The 20,214-nt window shown below is 43.8% G+C and overlaps 1 protein-coding gene across 4 annotated transcripts in view; it reads right to left on the reverse strand.

Moving 5' to 3' along the window:
- LOC147891859 (uncharacterized) overlaps positions 1 to 20,214 on the reverse strand; it is a 174,778-nt gene that overhangs the window by 107,211 nt on the left and 47,353 nt on the right. For all 4 annotated transcript variants that reach the window (XM_087387867.1, XM_087387868.1, XM_087387866.1 and 1 more), the window contains 7 exons: positions 14,884 to 14,995; positions 14,646 to 14,735; positions 14,312 to 14,441; positions 2,409 to 2,502; positions 2,245 to 2,307; positions 1,004 to 1,113; positions 59 to 166 (listed from right to left, as the gene is read on the reverse strand). In XM_087387867.1, the coding sequence (XP_087243993.1) occupies positions 59 to 166; positions 1,004 to 1,113; positions 2,245 to 2,307; positions 2,409 to 2,502; positions 14,312 to 14,441; positions 14,646 to 14,735; positions 14,884 to 14,995 (707 nt within the window). The remainder of the gene's footprint in view (positions 1 to 58; positions 167 to 1,003; positions 1,114 to 2,244; positions 2,308 to 2,408; positions 2,503 to 14,311; positions 14,442 to 14,645; positions 14,736 to 14,883; positions 14,996 to 20,214) is intronic.

A 20,214-nucleotide genomic window follows, 5' to 3' on the forward strand; every position in this document is an offset into this window, starting at 1 on the left:
TAGGAGATTCCTACGATTAAAAAATACGAGCAGAAATGTTGAAGGTATAACACCTTACCATAGGTGTCTCTCCATCACCTGAATCAGCTAGCACATGCCCAGACATGAGCAAAATCCAATGAAGCTCTTCTAAAATGGAAGGGGAACTCCCTCTCCCTCCTCTGCACTGCAACCCATTTAAAAACACAAGAAATGAACATGCACGCATAAAATCAAAGATCTTACAATAGAAGGAGATTATCATTCCATTCTCACCTAACTGATGTATAAAAGAATCTTTTACACTAACTTCATATGCTATATACTCAAAAAATGGGGATTTATGACTCACATTGTCTTGAATAACTTGAAATCAAGACAATTTGGGTTGCCAAACACTTTTGCTTTCAAGTTCTTTAAGAACTGTCGTTATTTCATTGCTAATTATCTCAGAACACATTCAAACCATCCCTGCCATCATTTATTAATTAAGCATGCTTCTCCTCAACAGACTACTAAAAAAAAGAAACATCCAGAATAGGAATGTTCATGGAGCTGTACTCAAGTAGTGTTTTTCCCCATTTAATAATATTCACGACATCTTACAGTATTGATGAAGTTTGAAGACCTGTAGGGCGCTTCGATAGAGGTATAACTTTTACATAGAAGTTTTACTTAAGACCATTTCATGTTTCTTGTGAGAGTGACTGGAGAGACGAACTCTTCTCTAGATTCTCACGCATGTGTGGGAAGTCTCTCACCACCTGAGTGGCTATCACAGTGTGGAACATGGGGATAGTATAGCAAAGATGAAGCTGGATATAGAGTTGCTTCTACTACTTATAAACTTCGGATATGAAGCTAAGGACCTTAATAAACCACCATAAGTGCTACATTAGAGATCCAAATATAAATATAAGCATGGATTCTTCTTCAGCATCTTGTTCCCTACAATACAAAAATGGCCCACAAATATGTGACACACATTTCCCTCATTCACAATATCGAAGAGAAAGTAACTCACTGTATGCAAGAAGGCACATCGTTCAGATAGAAGCACTGCAAGAAGATGAAGAGATGCTGCCGGTGCAGCGCGTGCTATCAAAGCAAAGGCACTGAGTCGCTCATCCCTGGCTGAAATAGAAACAGCAGCATTCAAATAATAATAATTCGCAGCAATAGTCAGGAATGCTCAAACTCTAAAAAGGAAGTAAAGAAGACCAAATAGATCATTGAGTATTAAGTTCAATGTTGCACAGAGCATATGACCATTTATGTTCCTACTCAAGTTCAAGACTTCATTCTACACAGCACATCCCATGTACATACCACGTGATAGTTGACTTTCCCACTCCTGAACTGGCTTGGCATCGTTGCTAAGAACTATAATATTTTCAATTGAAAAGGAATCACAAATCACTTTACATCATTGAATCACCTTTTCTGAATCATTACATGAGGGGAGGGCATCAGGTAAGATTCATGAGGTTGGCCTTCCTACTTGAGGAAGGAAAACCATCAAAATAATCTGCTGCTGCTACACTGAACTGCAAATACTTCGGTTTATATTTATTTTTAAGGTATAGCTCTCACACAATTTGGAGGTTGCCTGAATGCAAACACTTCAGCTTATATTTATTTTAAAGGTATAGCTCTTGCACAATTCGGAGGTTGCCTAAATGCTTAAGCATCAAATTGAGCTGAAGAATACGTGGTCTGTTACATCTCCAACAAATCCTTGCCAAAAAAACAAATGTCCAAGCACAGCGTGCAGGCTCTTGAACCTTCACAAACATTGAATAATCCTGTAAATGCCTGAGAAAACAATTTTACATGGCCTACAGTCATCATGTAAATGCCTGAGAAAACAGTTTTACATGGCCTACAGTCATTATTTTCCATAAAAACGTACAACAGCATCTATGTGAATTACACGCATAATTTTATTGGCCAGAATATTGGTTCGTATTGGCTCTTAATGATATTGGATACACAAGCGAAACTTTTGCACCACGAGAAGAATAACACTATGTCAAATGATTTATGGGAACCCAGAAAGGGAAAATGTATGTAACGAAATTGCTGCCACCAAGGATAACATTGCCCAGCATAGTCATATCTACTCTTAAACAAAGAGGGGACCGCGGCGCGCGGGGGGGGAGGGGGGACTTGCGCTTCAACACACCAACATTATTGTATTATGCAATCCAATACGTCATCTCAGTCTCTCGATCTATAATCCTAAAAGCCAGCCAAGGCACCAACCTGCTATAGCAGCCTCCAACTGCTCAGTTTCATCTCCACCTTCATAGGCAGACGCTGCTGCAGCTATAATGAAAATAGAAAACAAACATTACAGTCCACACCATTCGAGAAATGGTGATAATGGTAACAGCATAATTACGAGTTCTCTGCAAAGGCACTGATACCTGTTAGTTCTGTTTCTACGAATGTGTGAAACACTACTGCTGCTGCCTCTACTCCACTCTGTGGAAATGGTATCTTTTTACTCAGGTCTGCAGGCTGAGACAATTAGCATAAATTAGAAACCTGTCATTATTGCATAACACTCCTGTGCAAAAATATTTCCAGTCTTCCAGCTACTAAGCTCATAAACAGGATTTGTAATATGCACTCTCTGAACCCTACAGTTTAAGGAGCCAAGGAGCAGCCATAATATCAAAATTAGATTAGTATGGCTTATTAAAACGCATAAAGAGCTACTCCCATGACACAAAGTCAATCCCCAGGATGAGCCCAAAAAAGATTATGAGGATAAGGATTAAAACAAGTACAAACAACAACAACAAAAACGAAGCAGAAATTTAAAAATCCAAAAGTTGACAGTCCCAATCCCTGAATAGTGACCAATGGGACCTAAAAAAGTCAACAGATCCGAAATACTTTTCAATGGGAAAAATATCTTGAAACTGATCAACCAGTTTCAGCATATTTTGGATGTTGTAACTTACCAGATTGCATAACCAGTGAACTCGAAACTGGGGTGATCATGCAGGACATGCTGCCTTATCTGTAGTAGACATGAGGTCCACTATGCATATCAAGCATCCTCATTGTCTATCATTTTTGTTTCACTTAGGTCTTAAGGATAGCAAAGGCTTCTACAAAAGCTGGGCCAGAAACTATAAGGTAAACAAGGAAAGGGCAAGGCTTATCACACAAAAGAACAAAAGCAAGGACCAGATAGGGCAGAAATCTGAACATGCAATCGAATATTTGTTCGTGAGTATTAGATCAACCCACAATGGAATGAAGCTGAGCCCTTGTCTAAAGGATTGTGTAATCTTTCATACCAAAATTTTATATCAAATAAAAAATTTACAGACAGTGAAGAGTCTTCTACAATAAAATCCCTTTAAAATCACTGTAGAAAGACCATATTCTCTTGATAACTTGAAAGGCAACAATGCCTTCATTTCTTGCAGTCACTTGCAGTTCATTGTGCAGCATACTCTCTCTCTAATCGCAGTTCCTTCTCTCTCTAATCGCATTTCTGCATTTGTCTTCCACATGCATACTGACAGTAAGGTGATCATCCTAGAAAAAGGAGAAAGAGGAGAAAGGGATAAAAACAGTCCATGATGGGGTCAGGCCTATGGGGCAAGGGTACAGGATAGATTGCGCATGGTCATGTGGAATTGCAATGGTACTCTATGGTCCCTCCAAGGGGGTTCTCAAAGACCTCATTGGTAGAGACATTATCTTTTATATAGAGACACACGAGAGCCTTCAGAGAGGCTACCCATACTGATTTGATACAACTTGGAGTAAACCCAAAGGAAGGAGATGAGAAGAGAGAGTGGGGTATGAGGCTTTGGGGAGGTAGCAGTTCTCTTTAGACCGCACCTAAGACCACTCATATCTCTGATGCTGAAAGGGGAGCATGCGCAACACGTGGATAACAGTTCAGACATCTAATGCAATTGTGCACCCGGCCTTTTCATTGAGTGTGTTACTGCCGCGATAGATCGTCCTATCAGCATGAGGTCACTGCCAAGCCCATATGAGATGATATACGATGAAATCTTGGAGTTCTCCAAACAGAGGAAGGCAATCCTCCTAGGGGACTTCAATGAACGCAAGGGAAGCAACACGTGGGCCTACTAGATTTTAGATCTAACCCCCTCAGAGTACCAAAGGTGGACCCAATACAGCTTGGTATAGTGAGGCACTCGGATGACACACCACGAGGGAGGATGTTACCTACTTAGATGGGGATGGTACACGACTTGATCATCCATAGCGGCCTTCAACAATGGCCATTATCCTGAGGAGTCACTTATTTCCCGGAAGGTAGGGAATAACTACCACGGACTACTTGATGGGGCCCTCAAGCCTTTGCGTCACGTGTACAGGACTTTACAATCACCCCTCCCCCCCGCCGCCTCAGGAGTCGGTGCCAACCATTCCTATTTGGCATTTGCCATCTCGGCTGCTATATCGGACATAGACCCCGATCCCCTGCCACCCCCCATGTCCGGATACACTTTGATCCTACCCTCGATGCGGTCTATGAGAGCCAACTGTCTTCGGAGCCATCAACCTCTCTTGGAGAATATGCAAACATTGCCCATGCCTCAAACACCCTAGCATCAACGGTTCAAGATTGTGCCTCTAGATCATTCCCATGCATGAATCAAATTACAGCATGCCCCCTAGCAAGAAAATGCCCCAAAACTGATGGTTTGATGTTGACAGTCAAGAAATGAGATCCAACCTAGCATGCTTTTGGACATTTGACCTCATTTGAGGCACAACTGATCTCACGCCACCTTATGCACCTTATGCGCGGTAAGAGGCGGGCTTTGCTGTAACATAGGCTTGATGAGTGTTGGGGAGACCTTGTTCATGGTTGGCCACATGAAGAGGTTCTTACCTTACTAAGTCGTGGCAGCTGTCCATTGGGAAATCTGAAGCTGGTAGATCGAGGATGATTGGTCCATGCAAGTGAACGAAGGTTGATTGCTCCATTTGTGCATGGGTTGCTGCGTGGCGTTAGGCTTCCATGCAATGGACCTGGATGAGAGGCGGTTCCCATGAACTTTCTGGCTCCTATGAAGTCAGGTAGACAAGTTGCTCTTGATCTTTTTCACTTGCCTGCGCAAGTTCAACGAAGTAGTAGTGTGTTAGATATGTAGCCACGGTTTTGTGAGCTCCAGCAAGGTCGGTCGACCTGAGGAGATTATTCATGGCAAAGCTGGTAGCTTGTGTTTAATAGTTTCTTTGTTGGAAATCTTTGCTTGTCTTCAGAATCGGTTCTATTCATTGCACCTTCATTTCATGCATCATTTTATGTAGTTTCAAGCTATCTCATCCCTTGTAATTCTGTGCTAAAAGCATTTTAGATAATTACATGGTGATTAACTGCTTGAACCAACAATGAGGTGATCCTCTCTTTTTGGGAAGGGGACCCCACCACTATATGGGGGCTTCTATTTGGGGGGGGGCCGCCTATCCCATCATGGACCCGGCAATCTAGCACTACGTCACTCTATGACACCCCAAACCAAGCACCATCTAAAATCTCCTCCTTGCCCAGGCTCACCACACATCACTACGCCGGCTCCACAACAAAAGAGCCAAGGACCGTGATGGACTACGAATGGAGCACTTTACACATGGGACGAGATCTTGGCCCCAATCCTAGCACAGATGTTCAATAATACAGTGTGCCACGGCTTCCTCCCGCTTAGAGTAGCACCACTATACTACCAATACACAAAGCATGGGAACCCATGGATTCTGGGAACTACCACATTCTCATGATTGGCCACACACTGGCCAAGTTTTACGGGTCTGTACTAGAGAGAGAGAGATCAGCACCTTCACAGAGGCCTAGGGGCAATGAGCTTTGGGATGAGTCTCTATGAGTCAATCAGAGGGAGAGTGCAAACTCTGGATGGCCCGTTTTATTGGATGAACAGCACGATCAAAGTGAAGCAAGGATGCCCCCACTTACCAACACTTTTTGGTCTCTGCATTGATAAGATCACGACCTTCATTAACCGCCGTGGAGGTGAGGGGTCATTGCTTCCGATGATACAGATATTGTTATAAGCTGAAGATATCGTCCTCATATCTTCCTCGGGAACAGGCTTACATAGACATTTAGAGGCCCTAGAGCTGTTTTGAAGCGAGAGAGACTTGTGTTAGGATTTCAAGTGCTAAAACTTGCACCTATGCACTACGATAAGGAAGACCAACTCCTTCCAACACACACTCAGCAATGCCCTTAATTATTAGCCAACACGTAACAATGAATTTCAGAAGATAGAACAGCAAGTAAGAACCTCAAAAAGAACTATGTATTGTCAGTTACATATGTGGGAAGGTAGAGCTCCAAACAGAACTTAAAACTCGAGCAAAGGGCTGGGCACAACAGCAGCAAGGGAGGCTGCACCAAAACAGAGATAAAGAGGGGCTGATGTTCATGGTTCATTCCTGTGTGCGTCTGTGAAGGTGGTCTTCAGTTGAATAGGAAGAATGGCCTCACCTTATATAGGGCAAGGCAGCCCCCAATTTGGCCGACCAGATCCCGAAAGCATGGTAACACTTCAGATTTGGCTTTTAAAGCATATACCCAGCAATATCTTGTGAAGTCATCAATAAGAGTCATGAAATATTTGTACCCCCCAATGGCATTTGTCCTCATTGGGCCACAAACATCACTGTGCACTAGCTGCAATTTCCTTTGTGAGAGTTTTGGACAATTATTTTGAAAAGGAAACCGATGCATCTTACCCAAAAGACAACCCTCACACACATGTTTGGAAACTGTGTGAGTTTAAGATACCTCATTTGCCATGTCATGTGCATGTAACTTGGCAAGAGCTCTATAATTGGGATGACCCATTCTCTCATGCCAAAGATGAGTTTCAGCAAGCTGTGAATCTGAAATAGCAAATGCTTCAATAGAGAGTGCAGCTGAGTGATCATCAAGGTGATAAAGCCCCTTTTTCAAAGTGCCAGTGAGAACTATAGCATTGTCATCACGAAGATCATATACTAGGCATATGTATCCATCAAAAATCACTATGAAACCTCAAGTGGCAATTGCTGAAATTAAAGTCAAGTTGACTTCTATTCCAAGCACGAAAAGAACATTAGTCAGAGTGACAAGATGGCTTGTAATGGATGTGAGCTGCACATCTCCAATTCCTTTTACAGCATAGGAGGCATTGTTAGCCCATGTGATAGTTCCCCCACGAGGTGCATCAGCTAAGGAATGAAACAACTGTCTGCAAGATATGACGTGCTTGGAAGCACCACTATCAAAATACCAAGACTGAGCATCATTAGCAGTAAAGAATGCATCAACTTGGGAGGGATCAAAGGAGCAATGGACAGCCCATGCCCAACCATCCTAGAGAGCATGTGCATGTGAAGCATCTGCTGGCTCGTGGGATTCAATTGCATGTGAGGCATTAACTGTCAATCCTGCTTTCTTTTTCTCCGAAGCAATGCGCTTCTTGCATTCTGAAATGTCATGTCCAAGCTTGCGACAATAGTGGCATCTTTTCTTCTTTGACTTATCTCTGTATTTTTAGATGCATTGGAGGAATTGCCACTGCTAGGCCCATATTTAGGCTTGCCCATAGGCTTGGAAGCCTTGCCTCTTTTTGTTTGCTGTGAAGCAAATGCATGATCAGGAATAATGGCTTGTCTATTAGCACGACTTTGCTCTTCCTGCAAAAGCAAAGTGACTAGCTGATCAAAAGAGTAATGGTCTGGATAAGCCATGGCTACTAATCGAAGGGTTGTAGCAAACCCTTGATATGTATCTGGCAGTCCATTCAATGTGGTACTGACAAGCTGAGAATTTGGCACCACCTCATCAATATTGGCAAGTTGTTCCATGAGGTCGTTGACCTTTGTCAGGTATGCATCCATAGAGTCACCTTCATTCATACTGACTTCCTGCAATTGCCTTCTTAAATATGCAACACGTGCCTCATTGCGAATCTGATAAAGAGAAGCCAATTTGTCCCAAGCATCCTTTGCTGTCCTGCAAGACCGGATGTGTGGAATAATGATTCTCTTGCATGATAAAGCAATACAGGAATGTGCATTTGCATCTCTTGCATCCCATCTTGATTGTTCCTGAGTTGGAGGAGCAGCAGCAAGGGTGCTAGAGGATAAGGCATCAAGAGGAGTACCCTCTGCAAAGGGACCAGCAGTAGGGGCAGCCACTGGAGCATTGGCTGGCCTCAGATCAATCCCAGAAACAATATTCCAAAAATGCCTTGCAACAAGAATATGTTGCATGAGATAAGACCACATTGGATAGTTGGTGCCATCCAACTTATCATCTTCACGAAGAATGCCAAATAGATCATGATTGTTGCCAGCCATTGCAAATGGGATACCCTAAAAAGAAGAGACCTGTAAACCCAAAAGCCTCAAGGCTATCACTACGAAGAGCTGGCTGTCCAAAAATGACAGCAAATGTCTGCAAGTAAATGTTTCGTAAATTTCCAGCCCAAATCAAGGGGCAAATGCAAATTTGACCCAAATGTGGCTGTGTAAGGCAATGTTCACTGCACAAAACAGCAAATCTGGCAAAAGCCCCAAATTTAATGAGGGCAAATAGGCCAAAAAGAGGGCAAATACAGAAAAGCCCCAAATTTTGCTGAGATTTTGCAAATGTGACCCAATGTATTGCAATCTGACCCAATGTCCTGCAAATGTGACTCAATGTTCTGCAATCTAACCCAATGTACTGCAATCTAAACAAGAAATTGCAGATTAAATCCCAAAACTCCAATGTTCTTGCAAAAGCCCCAACACTGGTTCACAACCAATGCCAAAACAGGTACGGAACCTGAAGACAGTTTCGCACGTGCAAAACTATACAGAACACATGTACAGAATATTGCAGATTGTACAAAAGATGATGCAGGCACAAAGTGATCGCAAGTGTGGCGCAGAGCTTCTGTTGTACGGAAGCCTGGTGTACAGAAGCACAGTCGTCTCCAACATTGTACGGCAGGTCTTCATGCAGCTGTAGGCGGGTCTTTACACGTGGCTGTACGGCGGCACAGGTACGGATCGCAATGTACGGAGCAAGTACGTGGAGCAGTTACTTTGTACAGCGGGCGTCTTGTTTGCAGGTTGTTTGTACAGGCATCCGTACAGTCGTATGGACTGTACGGATGGAAGTGCAGGTAGATTTGAGATCTAGTTGACGTGATCTGCAGCACAAAAAATGATGACAGATGGCCACCGGTGCTATAGGAGACCTCGAAAATGCTGCAGCAGGACCTAGAAGGAGTTGCCTGAGCTGGAAAGCAGCAGTGAGGTAAGATATGGCGACAAAAAAAGCTCTGAAAGCCTTGGACAGCAGCTGAAGAGCCTCGAACAGGCTGGAAATGTGACGACCAGCAGGGCAGCAGACTCCCAATGAGCAATGGAGGACTCGGGGGAGGCTAAGGAGAGCTGGAACACAAGTGTAGGACTGGCTCTGATACCACTGTGGGATCAATAAACGAGAGAGCAAGCACAAGATTCAAGAGTCGATGAATATCAGTCGTCACGTCAACTAGATAAAAAATGAATAGAGAAGTACATGGTACTTTAAGGTAGACCCTAGGACATCGAGTGTCCCAGTATCTGGCCGAATCAAAATCATAGTACCCGAAGAAGTCAATCCTTGTGTGGTACATGATCCCATATCCTGTGGTACCCTTCAAGTACACCATAAAACTCGCAAGCAAGGTTGCCAAATATTTTTCCTGGGTCTTGATGAGAACTGGCAAAGTAGTCCCACTGAGAATCCAATTTGGGGATGAAAGTTTGTGAGGTAGAGTAAGCTCCCCACAAGTCGTCGAAAGTGTCTTCTTTATTGAGCTTGTTTCCAACTTCCATGGGCACCATCATCTCCTTGTACTCTTCCATTTGGCAGCGCTTTGGAATCTCCTGGCCGTACTTGTCCTGAGATATGAAGGTCTTCTTTTCTTCCTGCCATATCTCAATCCCCAAAAGATAATGCAATAGACCAAGGTCAGTCATCTCAAACTCTTCATGCAAGAGAGTATTTACCTTCCTTATCTTGCTGCTGAGATCCATGGTCGGGCATAGAGAGTCACCATCATCCTCATGTCCCCCTCTAACTAAAGGTGCGGGTTTGCATCCGATGAACTTCGAGAAATACGGCTCTATAAGAAGTAGTCATCGATGCATTGGTACCATGCTCGACGAGCTGTTTCAGCCCCTAGAGCACCTTCTTAAGCCTGCACACCACGGTCTTCTTGGTCTGAAAAACCTGTGGCTGCTCCACATAGACTCCCTCCTCAAAGTCTCCATTGAGAGAAACAGACTTCAAATCCATCTGGTTATAGTGGACAGCTAATGCTATCAATATCTGAATTGTTGCAGAGGTCTCATCATATTCCAGGCCTTCAGCCTGTGAGTACTTTTCAGAACCTGTAAACTGAGGCATTCTCCTAAAAACAGGGTCTCCTCTTTCTTGTGAGGGGCTCCTTCCTTCATGTCTGAGCGGTATCATAAGAGTTGTTGAGGATGCTATGATACCATGTAAGAATTTCAATTGCAAGATTTTGCACAGATGGACATCAGATAACGAAGACCAACACTTTCCAATGCACTTAACAATACCATTGAATATAAACCAACATATAACAATGAATTGCAAAAGAGAGAACAGCAAGTAAGAACCTTAAAAAGATAGAACAGCAAGAAAGTCATCCACAGATGTGGAAGATAGAGCTCCAAACAGAACTCAAACTCTAGCGAAGGCTGAGCAAAACAGCAGCGAGGCAGGCGCCAAACAGAGATAGAGAGGAGCTAATATTGTTCACTGTTCACTCCTAGGTGCCTCTATGAAGGTGGTCTTCAATTTCATAGGAAAAATCAGGAATGGCCTCACCCTTTATAGGGAAAGAAAGCCCTAAACCTGGCCGACCAGATCTGCCAACCACCCAACCAAACTGGCTGACCAACCAACTTGATCTGGCCAACCAGATCAACCATCAACCAGCGGACCTGGTCGGCTGGTTGACCCAATTAGCAGGTCGCTCTTTCGTGGGCTTTACATCCCTTTGTCTACGCCTGTCCAAGAACCTCTATCTGGAACAAATTTGCGCTCCTGCATTTGGTTGCCCACAACCACCGTGATCTGCTGCTAATAGCCTGTGAGGTCTGCAACAACTCTAACCTACCCCTGCCCATCCTATAGATCTACTGGGTGGATGTCGTCCTCATATGGGGGCTCGCAGGTCAGTGATCTCTAAAATTTGACCGTCAACCTTGAAAAGACCAAGGTTATGATTTTGAACACCTCACTGGGCAATATTGCATTGACATAGTTTCACATACCGGGGGGAAGTGACCTCTCGGCAACTCAATGGGAGGAGATTTGAAAGCTGTAGGTGACTACAGGCCTGGCTCTTTCCCCAAGTCCAGGATTATCCAAAGCAAGCCCACACTCACTAGTACACGCAGAGTTTGCCATGCTGCAGCTCCATATCGATTCCATTTCTCAAACAGTGACATATCTTCATCGGATTTGGGCTTTCCCAAGCTGGAGGACTACAGAGGTTAGCTCTAGAATCATCTAGGCGAAAAGCAGGCCGAGGGGTTAGCACAGCCTCATATGCACATATATCCAGATAGTTTGCCAATCAAGGCATTCGACTCCCCCCTTTTTAGTACAATTTGGATGTCCCACCTTCTCAGATCCCACAGGATGGGATCAACTATATCATACGACTGGATTACTCTAGCTCCATGTGTCACGAACTGGGGAGGGGAATCAGGAGCTCCCCACGAAGCTCCAAATTTATCATGATCGTCTCCTGAGAGTAATCAAGGATGGACTGGTTATCAGAGCCCAATACATGGACGACAAATGAGTCTCACATGCACTGACCGATGGACAATTGCAAGTCTCGTCCCACCCGCTGAGGATTCAAACAGGGAGGGCTGCAGGAACCCTACAGAAAGAAAGAAAGAAAGGTGTATTAACGTCTTCAGGAGACCTCGCGGGTCCATGAGACAAGATACAAAATATATGTAACCCATACAAGCCACTGTGGGCTGAAGCAAAGGGCTCACTAAGGCCCTTGCTGAGTGCTAAGTGCTAAAAATGCAAAAAGCTAGTACAAAATGTAGTACGAAAAAAGAGCAATCAAGTACTACTCTGAACCAGAGCTCCAAGTACATGTGCAGACTCTATATAACCCGGCTCCCTGATGGCCCTCTAATGTGATGCAAAGAGCTCACGTATCTATGTCTACCGGGCTGTCTCCCGCGGTGGCGGGGGCACGCTCTCTTGGATCTTTGTATCCGATGGGCTACATCGAGAGTAATGCCTCGTCTCTCGCATTCCCCTCTAAGGAGGGCTGAGATAGGTCGGACCTCAATCGTGCGTGCTCTGGTCGCCCTACGTGTCGTGTGTGGTCTCCGCGTCTCTCATCCAACCACATCCTGGTGACGGGTTTCACAACTGATCCATAGTGCTCTCGTCTCCTCGAGCTCCTCCCCCTTGATCTCATCTGGTGGTGGCTCGGATGCGTAAAAATCAATGACGTGTGTCTGTGCTCGGTCTAGCTCGGTGTCCTAAGGCATCAACTGTAGTTGATCTCTCGCGTTCCGCACAAGGGAATCTCTATGTCTCTGCATCTCAATTAGGTAGAGCCCAATGCAAACCTGGTCGGGGAAATGTATCAGTCATGTGAGTGGCCCGAAGCCAAGCCCCTCCTAAAAGAGACAGTGGTATCGCCCTCGAATCTCATAGTAGGCCGGATAGACACATAGAAAATGCTCCTCTATCTCGACCTCCCCCATCGTGCATAGTCTACAAACCCGCTGCTCTCTAGGTATGCCGGCTGCTCTCCCAACCTCAATCCGCAACTGGTGGGATGAGACTCGTATCTGTCCGATAGCAATTCGCAAGGCGTGTGAGACTCTCCTATCCTCCAGGTGCTAGGGCTTGAGGGGAACAAATTAGTAGGCCTAAGAGGCCATTAGATTAAGACAGAATAAAAGGAGAAACAACAGAAGGGATAATGCAATAGAAATGGATATAGAGGGCCGGCTGGTTTAAATTTGAAAAGGTGACAGAAAGCGGTATGTGTACAAGGGTATGACTGTTGCAAATGAGTGAGGCCACATCCAAAGACACCTACGCCATCTGGATCAAAGGCTTGGGCTGATAAGGCTTGAGCCATGGGCCGTCAGATGAGTGCCAGAGTGTCTGTAGGAGTCCAAGCCCTTCCCTTTTCAGCCAAGAGGTACCGGCCTTAGGCCTACAGTGCTGGTGGTATCTGCAAACTCAAGCCAACAAATCATGTCTAGCATTACTGGAGCGGTTTATCATGGTTGGAAGCCTTGGGCTGATAAGCGGAGGGTAGCCATAAATGCCCTATTCACATATAGGTGAGGAAGGCACAAATGAAAAAGGGCTCGGGGAGGCATAGACAGGCAATGGGAAACAGGTAAGAGGTTTTTAGCTCACAATTTGAAAAATACCACATGGGTAATCCACATTTCGTGCAGAATATACTGACAAATTTCCTCATGGGACAAATTGAATGACCAACAGTCTAATCTATCCCAACAGGGCGCGCAGGAGGGGGATTTGTTGGGTTTTTTTTTGGGGGGGAAGGGGGGGCGGTCTATCTATATGTGTCTATTTGTGCCTGTGTCTCTTTGTCCGCACAAGGTTTCAAATTATCGGGTCCACATTGCAAAACTTGAACTCACTATTACCTTATCTCCAATTGTTAACACAGTGACCAGATGATGGTTGTGGATAATGATATAAATATATATGCCATCACATCTGCACACGTACCCACTTACAGTGATACAAAAAGTTAAGTAAATTTCATATGGCAAGCTTCTTGTCAAACTTCCATTTATGAAAGATATGATAGCACATATCTGCATGCTATAATGCACTAAAGAAGCAATCATACACGTCCTTACAGTTAATTTAAGTGAAATCTCCAGATATAAAGGACCAATTCAGTTACATGAACACTTGCAGTATTTTCATGAGAAGATTACTTGGATAGACAAGCACGCTTCAAATAAATCGTAAGAACAACTGTCATTTCTGCTATTTTTATGTATTAACATGGTGTCTTGCAGCTGCTTTATCTAGACATATGGTGAATCATCAAACTAGGGGGCAACCAGAGAGACTATGATCAGCACATCAAAGAAATGGACTATGATCAGCACATCAAAGAAATGTGAGGAGCCACTTAATTATTTCTCATTGGCCGTCCGATTTGTCAGCAAGCAGAGTACTGAATCCTGTTCCTTAATACAGGCTGTCTAGCCTCACCTGAAGTAGGAAAGTCCATGTATCGAGAAGACAATCCATGGCTTCTTCAGCCCAGGTCTGCTCCTCACCATGTATTTGTTGGCTCACTTTGATAATTTCCTTTGTGAGTGCTGATAAAAGATTTAAAGTACTGCCAACAAACATAAATCCTTTATTGCATGGATAAACACGAGGTTTGTTGAACCTTTCGCAAATAAAGCATTACCCAGCTCTAGTACTGTGAAACTCAGGCTAATAAAGAATATCGACACACTGATAAACGCAGCTCTTTACAGAACTCAAATAAGAAAATTTTGATGATGTGGATGACAATTCTTGATTATATCAGACCTACCTTCCTGAAGGCTTCAAAAGATTATCAAAAGTGGACGGAGATGTTAAGCTCGCTATCGACCCAAGGGCCCGGCATCCATCAAGTAGCTCGCTTCAAAAACATTAAAAAGCCATGTTTTATAGTATCACATTTAGAAATCTTTTTTCAACAACCTATACTCCTGGAAATCAGAAAATACAGTTTGTTGAGTAAAAGGAGACCTCATTCCCAATTATCACTAGTACATAATCTGAAGTACCTTTCACTTTTCCCTGACTTGATGTTCAAAATAACAGCTTCTGGAGGATACATCCAGTTGGTAATTCCACATAACAACCGTTGCACATGCTGCTCTTGAGTGGTTCCTCTATCTGTTGCAAAAATGAAACTTTGAACGCATAGACAAAGGCATAATATATCTAGATGAATCCAGGAACATGCCCAGACTCATCCTCTAAAAACATAACATAGTGCAGTTTCAATCTCATGATAATCACTCATAAAGTTGAAAACCATAAACTCCATCACGCACAGCAAGGACTAGCTACACTGGCATCCCCACTGACGTCATCAGCGCCCAACAGTGTAGAACATAGTATAAACATATGCTCTCACACATACAAATCCACACATACTTGAGCATCCATTTATACAAAGGTCTTCGTACTACGATTCTGTCGGCACTCCGAAGGTGAAGGGCAGACTCAGCCATGACAAAGGCTAGCACTAAAGGAGAAGGCTAATTAAAAAGTAGTCCACAATCGCTTCATTCAAGCTACAATTGCTTGTAAAGACTAAACGATTTCATTTTAGTCTCTCCCAAACGAGCATCTAAGCAAAAAAGAACAAAGACAATCTAGCTGATAGGGCAATGCATAAACAAAAAATGGGCATGTTAGACATTGCACAAGAAATGGGCATGTAAGATACTATGCACACAAGACAAACCAAGAACACCATCAATTGCCTAAACAGACCAGGGAAATCAATCACTCTATGATGGACAAAGGGACCAAATCCATTCTTGCCACATAATAGCTAAACAAGAGCGACATGTTAATGGTACATCTGTATTGAAACTCTAAATAAATATACTTATTATAGCTTTGGAGTATTGCCCTCCCAATAAATTCATCTTGCAGGTTCTAGAGATGTATTCCTGCTGATCCACGCTCAATGGCATAGAAAAACTCACCAGTCATCCTATCTCCGTACTGCATCCATTTTGAAACTATGCTTATTTTGCAAAAGTTATGAAAATAGTTCTCATTAATGTCTCCAAAGGATTGCAAACTCGAAAAGAGTGGTATAAGTACTCTACTCATCTGGCCTCCAGTGCTTGTGACTTACAATGGCAAACTCATACTAGTCTGCCAACCAAAGGATCTCTCAATGGCAACAAGACCATATTGCAATGTTGCCTCTTTTTGAAGAAACAATTGCCAAATTGATTGCATGCTCCAGGATTACTTTACTACTCCTCTGAATGGCCTTTGGCTTGTCCTCTACAGTCCAAATCTGTGGGATGGCCTCCCCGACTGCCTCCCCCGAGTTCAAGTAAACCTCGCTCCTCATTGTGATAGATTCTATTGTGGCTGCTCCACGTTAGGTCTATGGGGACTGTTATGCTCTAGCCGAGATAGCATGACCTCGGATAGATCGGTGGGCATTTTCTCTTAGATGACCAACTTTTGTAATAATTAATGTGCGTAATTAAATGGTCAAGAGAAGTAACTGCCAAGGTCCTAGGTGAGGGCGTAATGGCATTGACTAGATAGTTCTAATAGGGCTAGGGCCTAGGTGCATCTAATGTGTAAATTGCCAAGGGGCAATTGTTTTAAAAGGGAACTCCAAGAGAGGGGTGAAAAAGGATGCATCTAAGTAAGGGCCTAAAATGTGACATGTGGCCAGGAACTATCTAGGGAGATTGGGGTCTCAAGGATAAGGATGAGGAAAAATCATAAAGAAAAATACGTAATGAGACGAATCCTATCCTGAGAGTTTGGCTGGGTGGATAAACGAGTTGCCAACGCCCGTGACTACATGAGTCTAGGAATTACCAGGGAATGGTGTTACACTTGGTATCAGAGCACAGGAATTTAGAGAGGGTTCGAGGGACAGACGGAATCTATGCTGACCTGCGACGTGTTCGACGAGTAGGAGATGCAGAAAGAATTGTCGATCATACGGGTTGCAGTTAGAACCGGTATCGCGAATTGAGAAGGGGCAAAGTGATCGCAATTTCAAGCGATTGGGGGAACTGAGCGTGAGCGTGAAAAGTCAGAGCGCAGGAACACTATTAGACAGGATCTGCAGACGAAATCAAGGGGGAAAAATCTGTTACACTTGGTATCACGTAAGATGACGACGAGCTACGAACGGGGAGAGATGGTGTAAATGGCGACGTGACTCTACATGAAATCCAGTGCCCTGCGTAGCTCGCAAGCAGTCCTTTTCGGCTACTCCACCTTTCTGCCTTGTAGTTTCATTCGTTCTCTCGGTTCTTCTTTCACCTCTTCGCGTCAATCAAGCCAGCCCGATTGCAAACATGCAACAGTGATGTGTTTGAAGTACTTAGGGAAAGGGATATTGACGCAGCGGATGGGAGCGGGTTGATCCACGCAAGTGACGATAAGAACTTCCAACAACCGAAACAGAAGCGGCAGAAATCTGGAAAAAATATATATATATAAAAGCCCAGGGAGCATCTTTTCCGTTCGCTTCAGTTTATCGTTTTTCGCAGAGTGAAAATTTTTTTTAAAAAAAAAAAAAACCAGAAAAAGGAGGCAGTATATATTTTCCTCTATATATATATATATATATATATATTTTTTTTTTTTTTTTAAATTCCTTTCAACAAAATGGAAGCAGAAGGGCAGAGTTCAAGGGTGAATCCTAGTGAGTCTAGAGCTCAATCTACACAACAGATGTCACATCACGCAGCACCTACATTGATTGGTAGGATCTCAATATTAGAGGATGCTTTACAGCAGATTATGAACCAGCAGCTTCAGGTGAATGCTGGTCAAAATGAGATTAGGGAGATGGTGCAAGCCTTGTCGGCTAGACCGTCTAGGATTGACAAGGGCAAAGCTCCAGCAGAGCCAGAGCCCAGTGTACATTCCTTAGAGCGCGCAAGGGTCAAAGTGCCTAATATCGCTAATTATAGACCGGAGAAGTACGCTGGTCGGATGACCGAGCGCAGCTCTGATGTGATCGAGGTTTGGTTGCACAAGTGGGAAGAAGCCTTCGCCATTTGTGAGATTAGATCCGATCTAAAGAAGATCCGCGAGGCCACACACCTGTTTATTGAGGCAGCGGATAGATGGTGGATAAAGCAACAGAAGGATCAAGTTGCTCCAACCACCTGGGAAGGGTTCAAAACTGAATTCAAGAAACACTTTCTCCCACCTGATGAAGAATCCCGAGCTTGGGATGCTTATAGAAATCTTCGTCAGAGGAGCTTGTCAGTGGCAGAGTACACTGACAAATTTAGGGAATGTGTTATGAAAATAACAGACCCTCTCCCTATGTCGGTTCAGTTAAAAGACTACATCTATGGACTGAACGACAAGATAAAAATGGAAGTTCGGGCTAAATATGTGACTACATTAGATGAATCTATAGCAGTAGCCCTGAACTATGAGGATGCCAGAGGTAGGTCTGGTGGATTTGTGCAGGCAGGGACTCAGTATGAGCACCCGAGGAAAGGGGGATTTTAGAGGAAATGGGTTTCAAAGACAAGTGTCTCGCAGCCAAGTGGCCAAACCAAGCAGGTGAAGCCGGTTGAGGGACCAACAAAAACAAGTACCACCGTTGGGGTGAAAAGGAAAATAACTCCAATGGCAGCCCGGGCTTGGTCAAAGTCCTCATTGACCCCTGAACAAAAAGAGAAAGCTAGGAAAGAAGGATTGTGCTTCGGCTGCCTTCAGCGACATCACTGGAAGGATTGTCCACTGAATAAAGATTGTCGCACGGCTAATATGATAATATCTGAATGCGACGTAGAAATGCAGGAGAGTCCCAGTGCGGAACATTTGCAGATGCAACTGGCGGGACCTTCTCAGAGGTTAGTACCTTGTTTGCTATGTGTATCTGTTGCTAAGTTAGTGACGAGTGCACCTGATAACATCCTATCTAAGCCCGCAGCAACGGGGTATACAGCCTTCAATGATACGGAGTTAATTAAAATGAAAGGGCAAGTAGCCAGTCATGATGTCATTGTGTTGTTTGACTCAGCGTCAACTCACAATGTGATTAACTCCAAGCTCGTGAAGAGGCTGAAATTAAAGACAAGTCCATCTGACTATGCGTATACAGTCAGGATGGCAGACGGAAGTTCAACTGAAGTATGGGACCAGAGGGTTACCCAGTTGGAGCTTCGGATTCAGGACTATACTGAGAAGCTTGATTTTGAAATGACCAAGCTTGCTCATGCGGATATAGCCCTGGGAATGGCGTGGCATTCTAGTAAGAATCTAGCCATTGATTGGAAAAAGCACGTATATCAATTCAAGATGAATGATGTGCTTTATGTCTTGCGAGGTGAAAAAGATATACCTCAGGGACCGTTGGTTTCCGTGATGGAAATCAGAAAGGCTCAAGTAGAGTTTTTGTACCTTTGCACCGCATCGGTAGAGCCGGTGGATGAGTCTTCGGCTAGCACTGATGTTACGCAAAGTGGTGAGATGGCCAAGCTGGCTAATCTTATAACAGAGGAGTTCTCTGAATGCTTTAGGGATGAACTACCTTATGGGTTACCTCCACAGCGGAATGTTCAGCATAAGATTGAACTGATCCCGGGGGCAGAACCTGTAAATAGACCTCCCTATAGGATGAGTTTTGCTGAAGAAGCAGAGGTGCGTAGGCAACTGGAAGAATACCTCAAGTTGGGGCAGATTCAACCAAGTTTCTCACCTTTTGCTTCACCAGTGATATTAAAGAGGAAAAAGGATGATACGTTTCGCCTCTGTATAGATTACAGAGCATTGAATAATATCACTGTTAAGCACAGGTATCCGATGGCTCGGATTGATGATTTGCTAGATGCATTACATGGAGCCGTGATTTTCAGCAAGATAGACCTTAAGTGCGGCTATCATCAGATCCGGATTAGAGCCGAGGATGTGCATAAAACCGCTTTTAGAAGCAGGTTTGGTCATTATGAGTTTTTGGTAATGCCCTTCGGACTTACCAATGCTCCAACGACCTTCGTCATGCTTATGAACGATTTACTACGTCCGTATATCGGAAAGTTCGTAGTACATTTTATTGACGATATCTTGATATTCAGTAAAAGTATTACTGAGCATCGTCAACACTTAAGGATAGTGTTCAGTACTTTGAGGAAAGCCAGTCTTTACGTGAATAAAAAGAAAACTATACTGTGTATGGTTAGGCTTGAGTATTTAGGGTTCATAATTACTCCACAGGGGGTAGAAATGGATCCGAAGAAAGTGGCTGCGATACTAACTTGGCCAATCCCTCAGAGTCTGACCGCGTTGCGATCATTCTTGGGATTTGTCCAGTTTTATAGAAGGCATATCAAAGGATATTCCGAAATAGTATCGCCATTGACTGATCTGACCTC

Source organism: Dipteris shenzhenensis, chromosome 17 (assembly GCF_047967505.1).
Source record: "Dipteris shenzhenensis isolate YYH24624 ecotype China chromosome 17, Dip_SZ_1.0, whole genome shotgun sequence".
Classification (NCBI taxonomy): Eukaryota; Viridiplantae; Streptophyta; class Polypodiopsida; order Gleicheniales; family Dipteridaceae; genus Dipteris; species Dipteris shenzhenensis.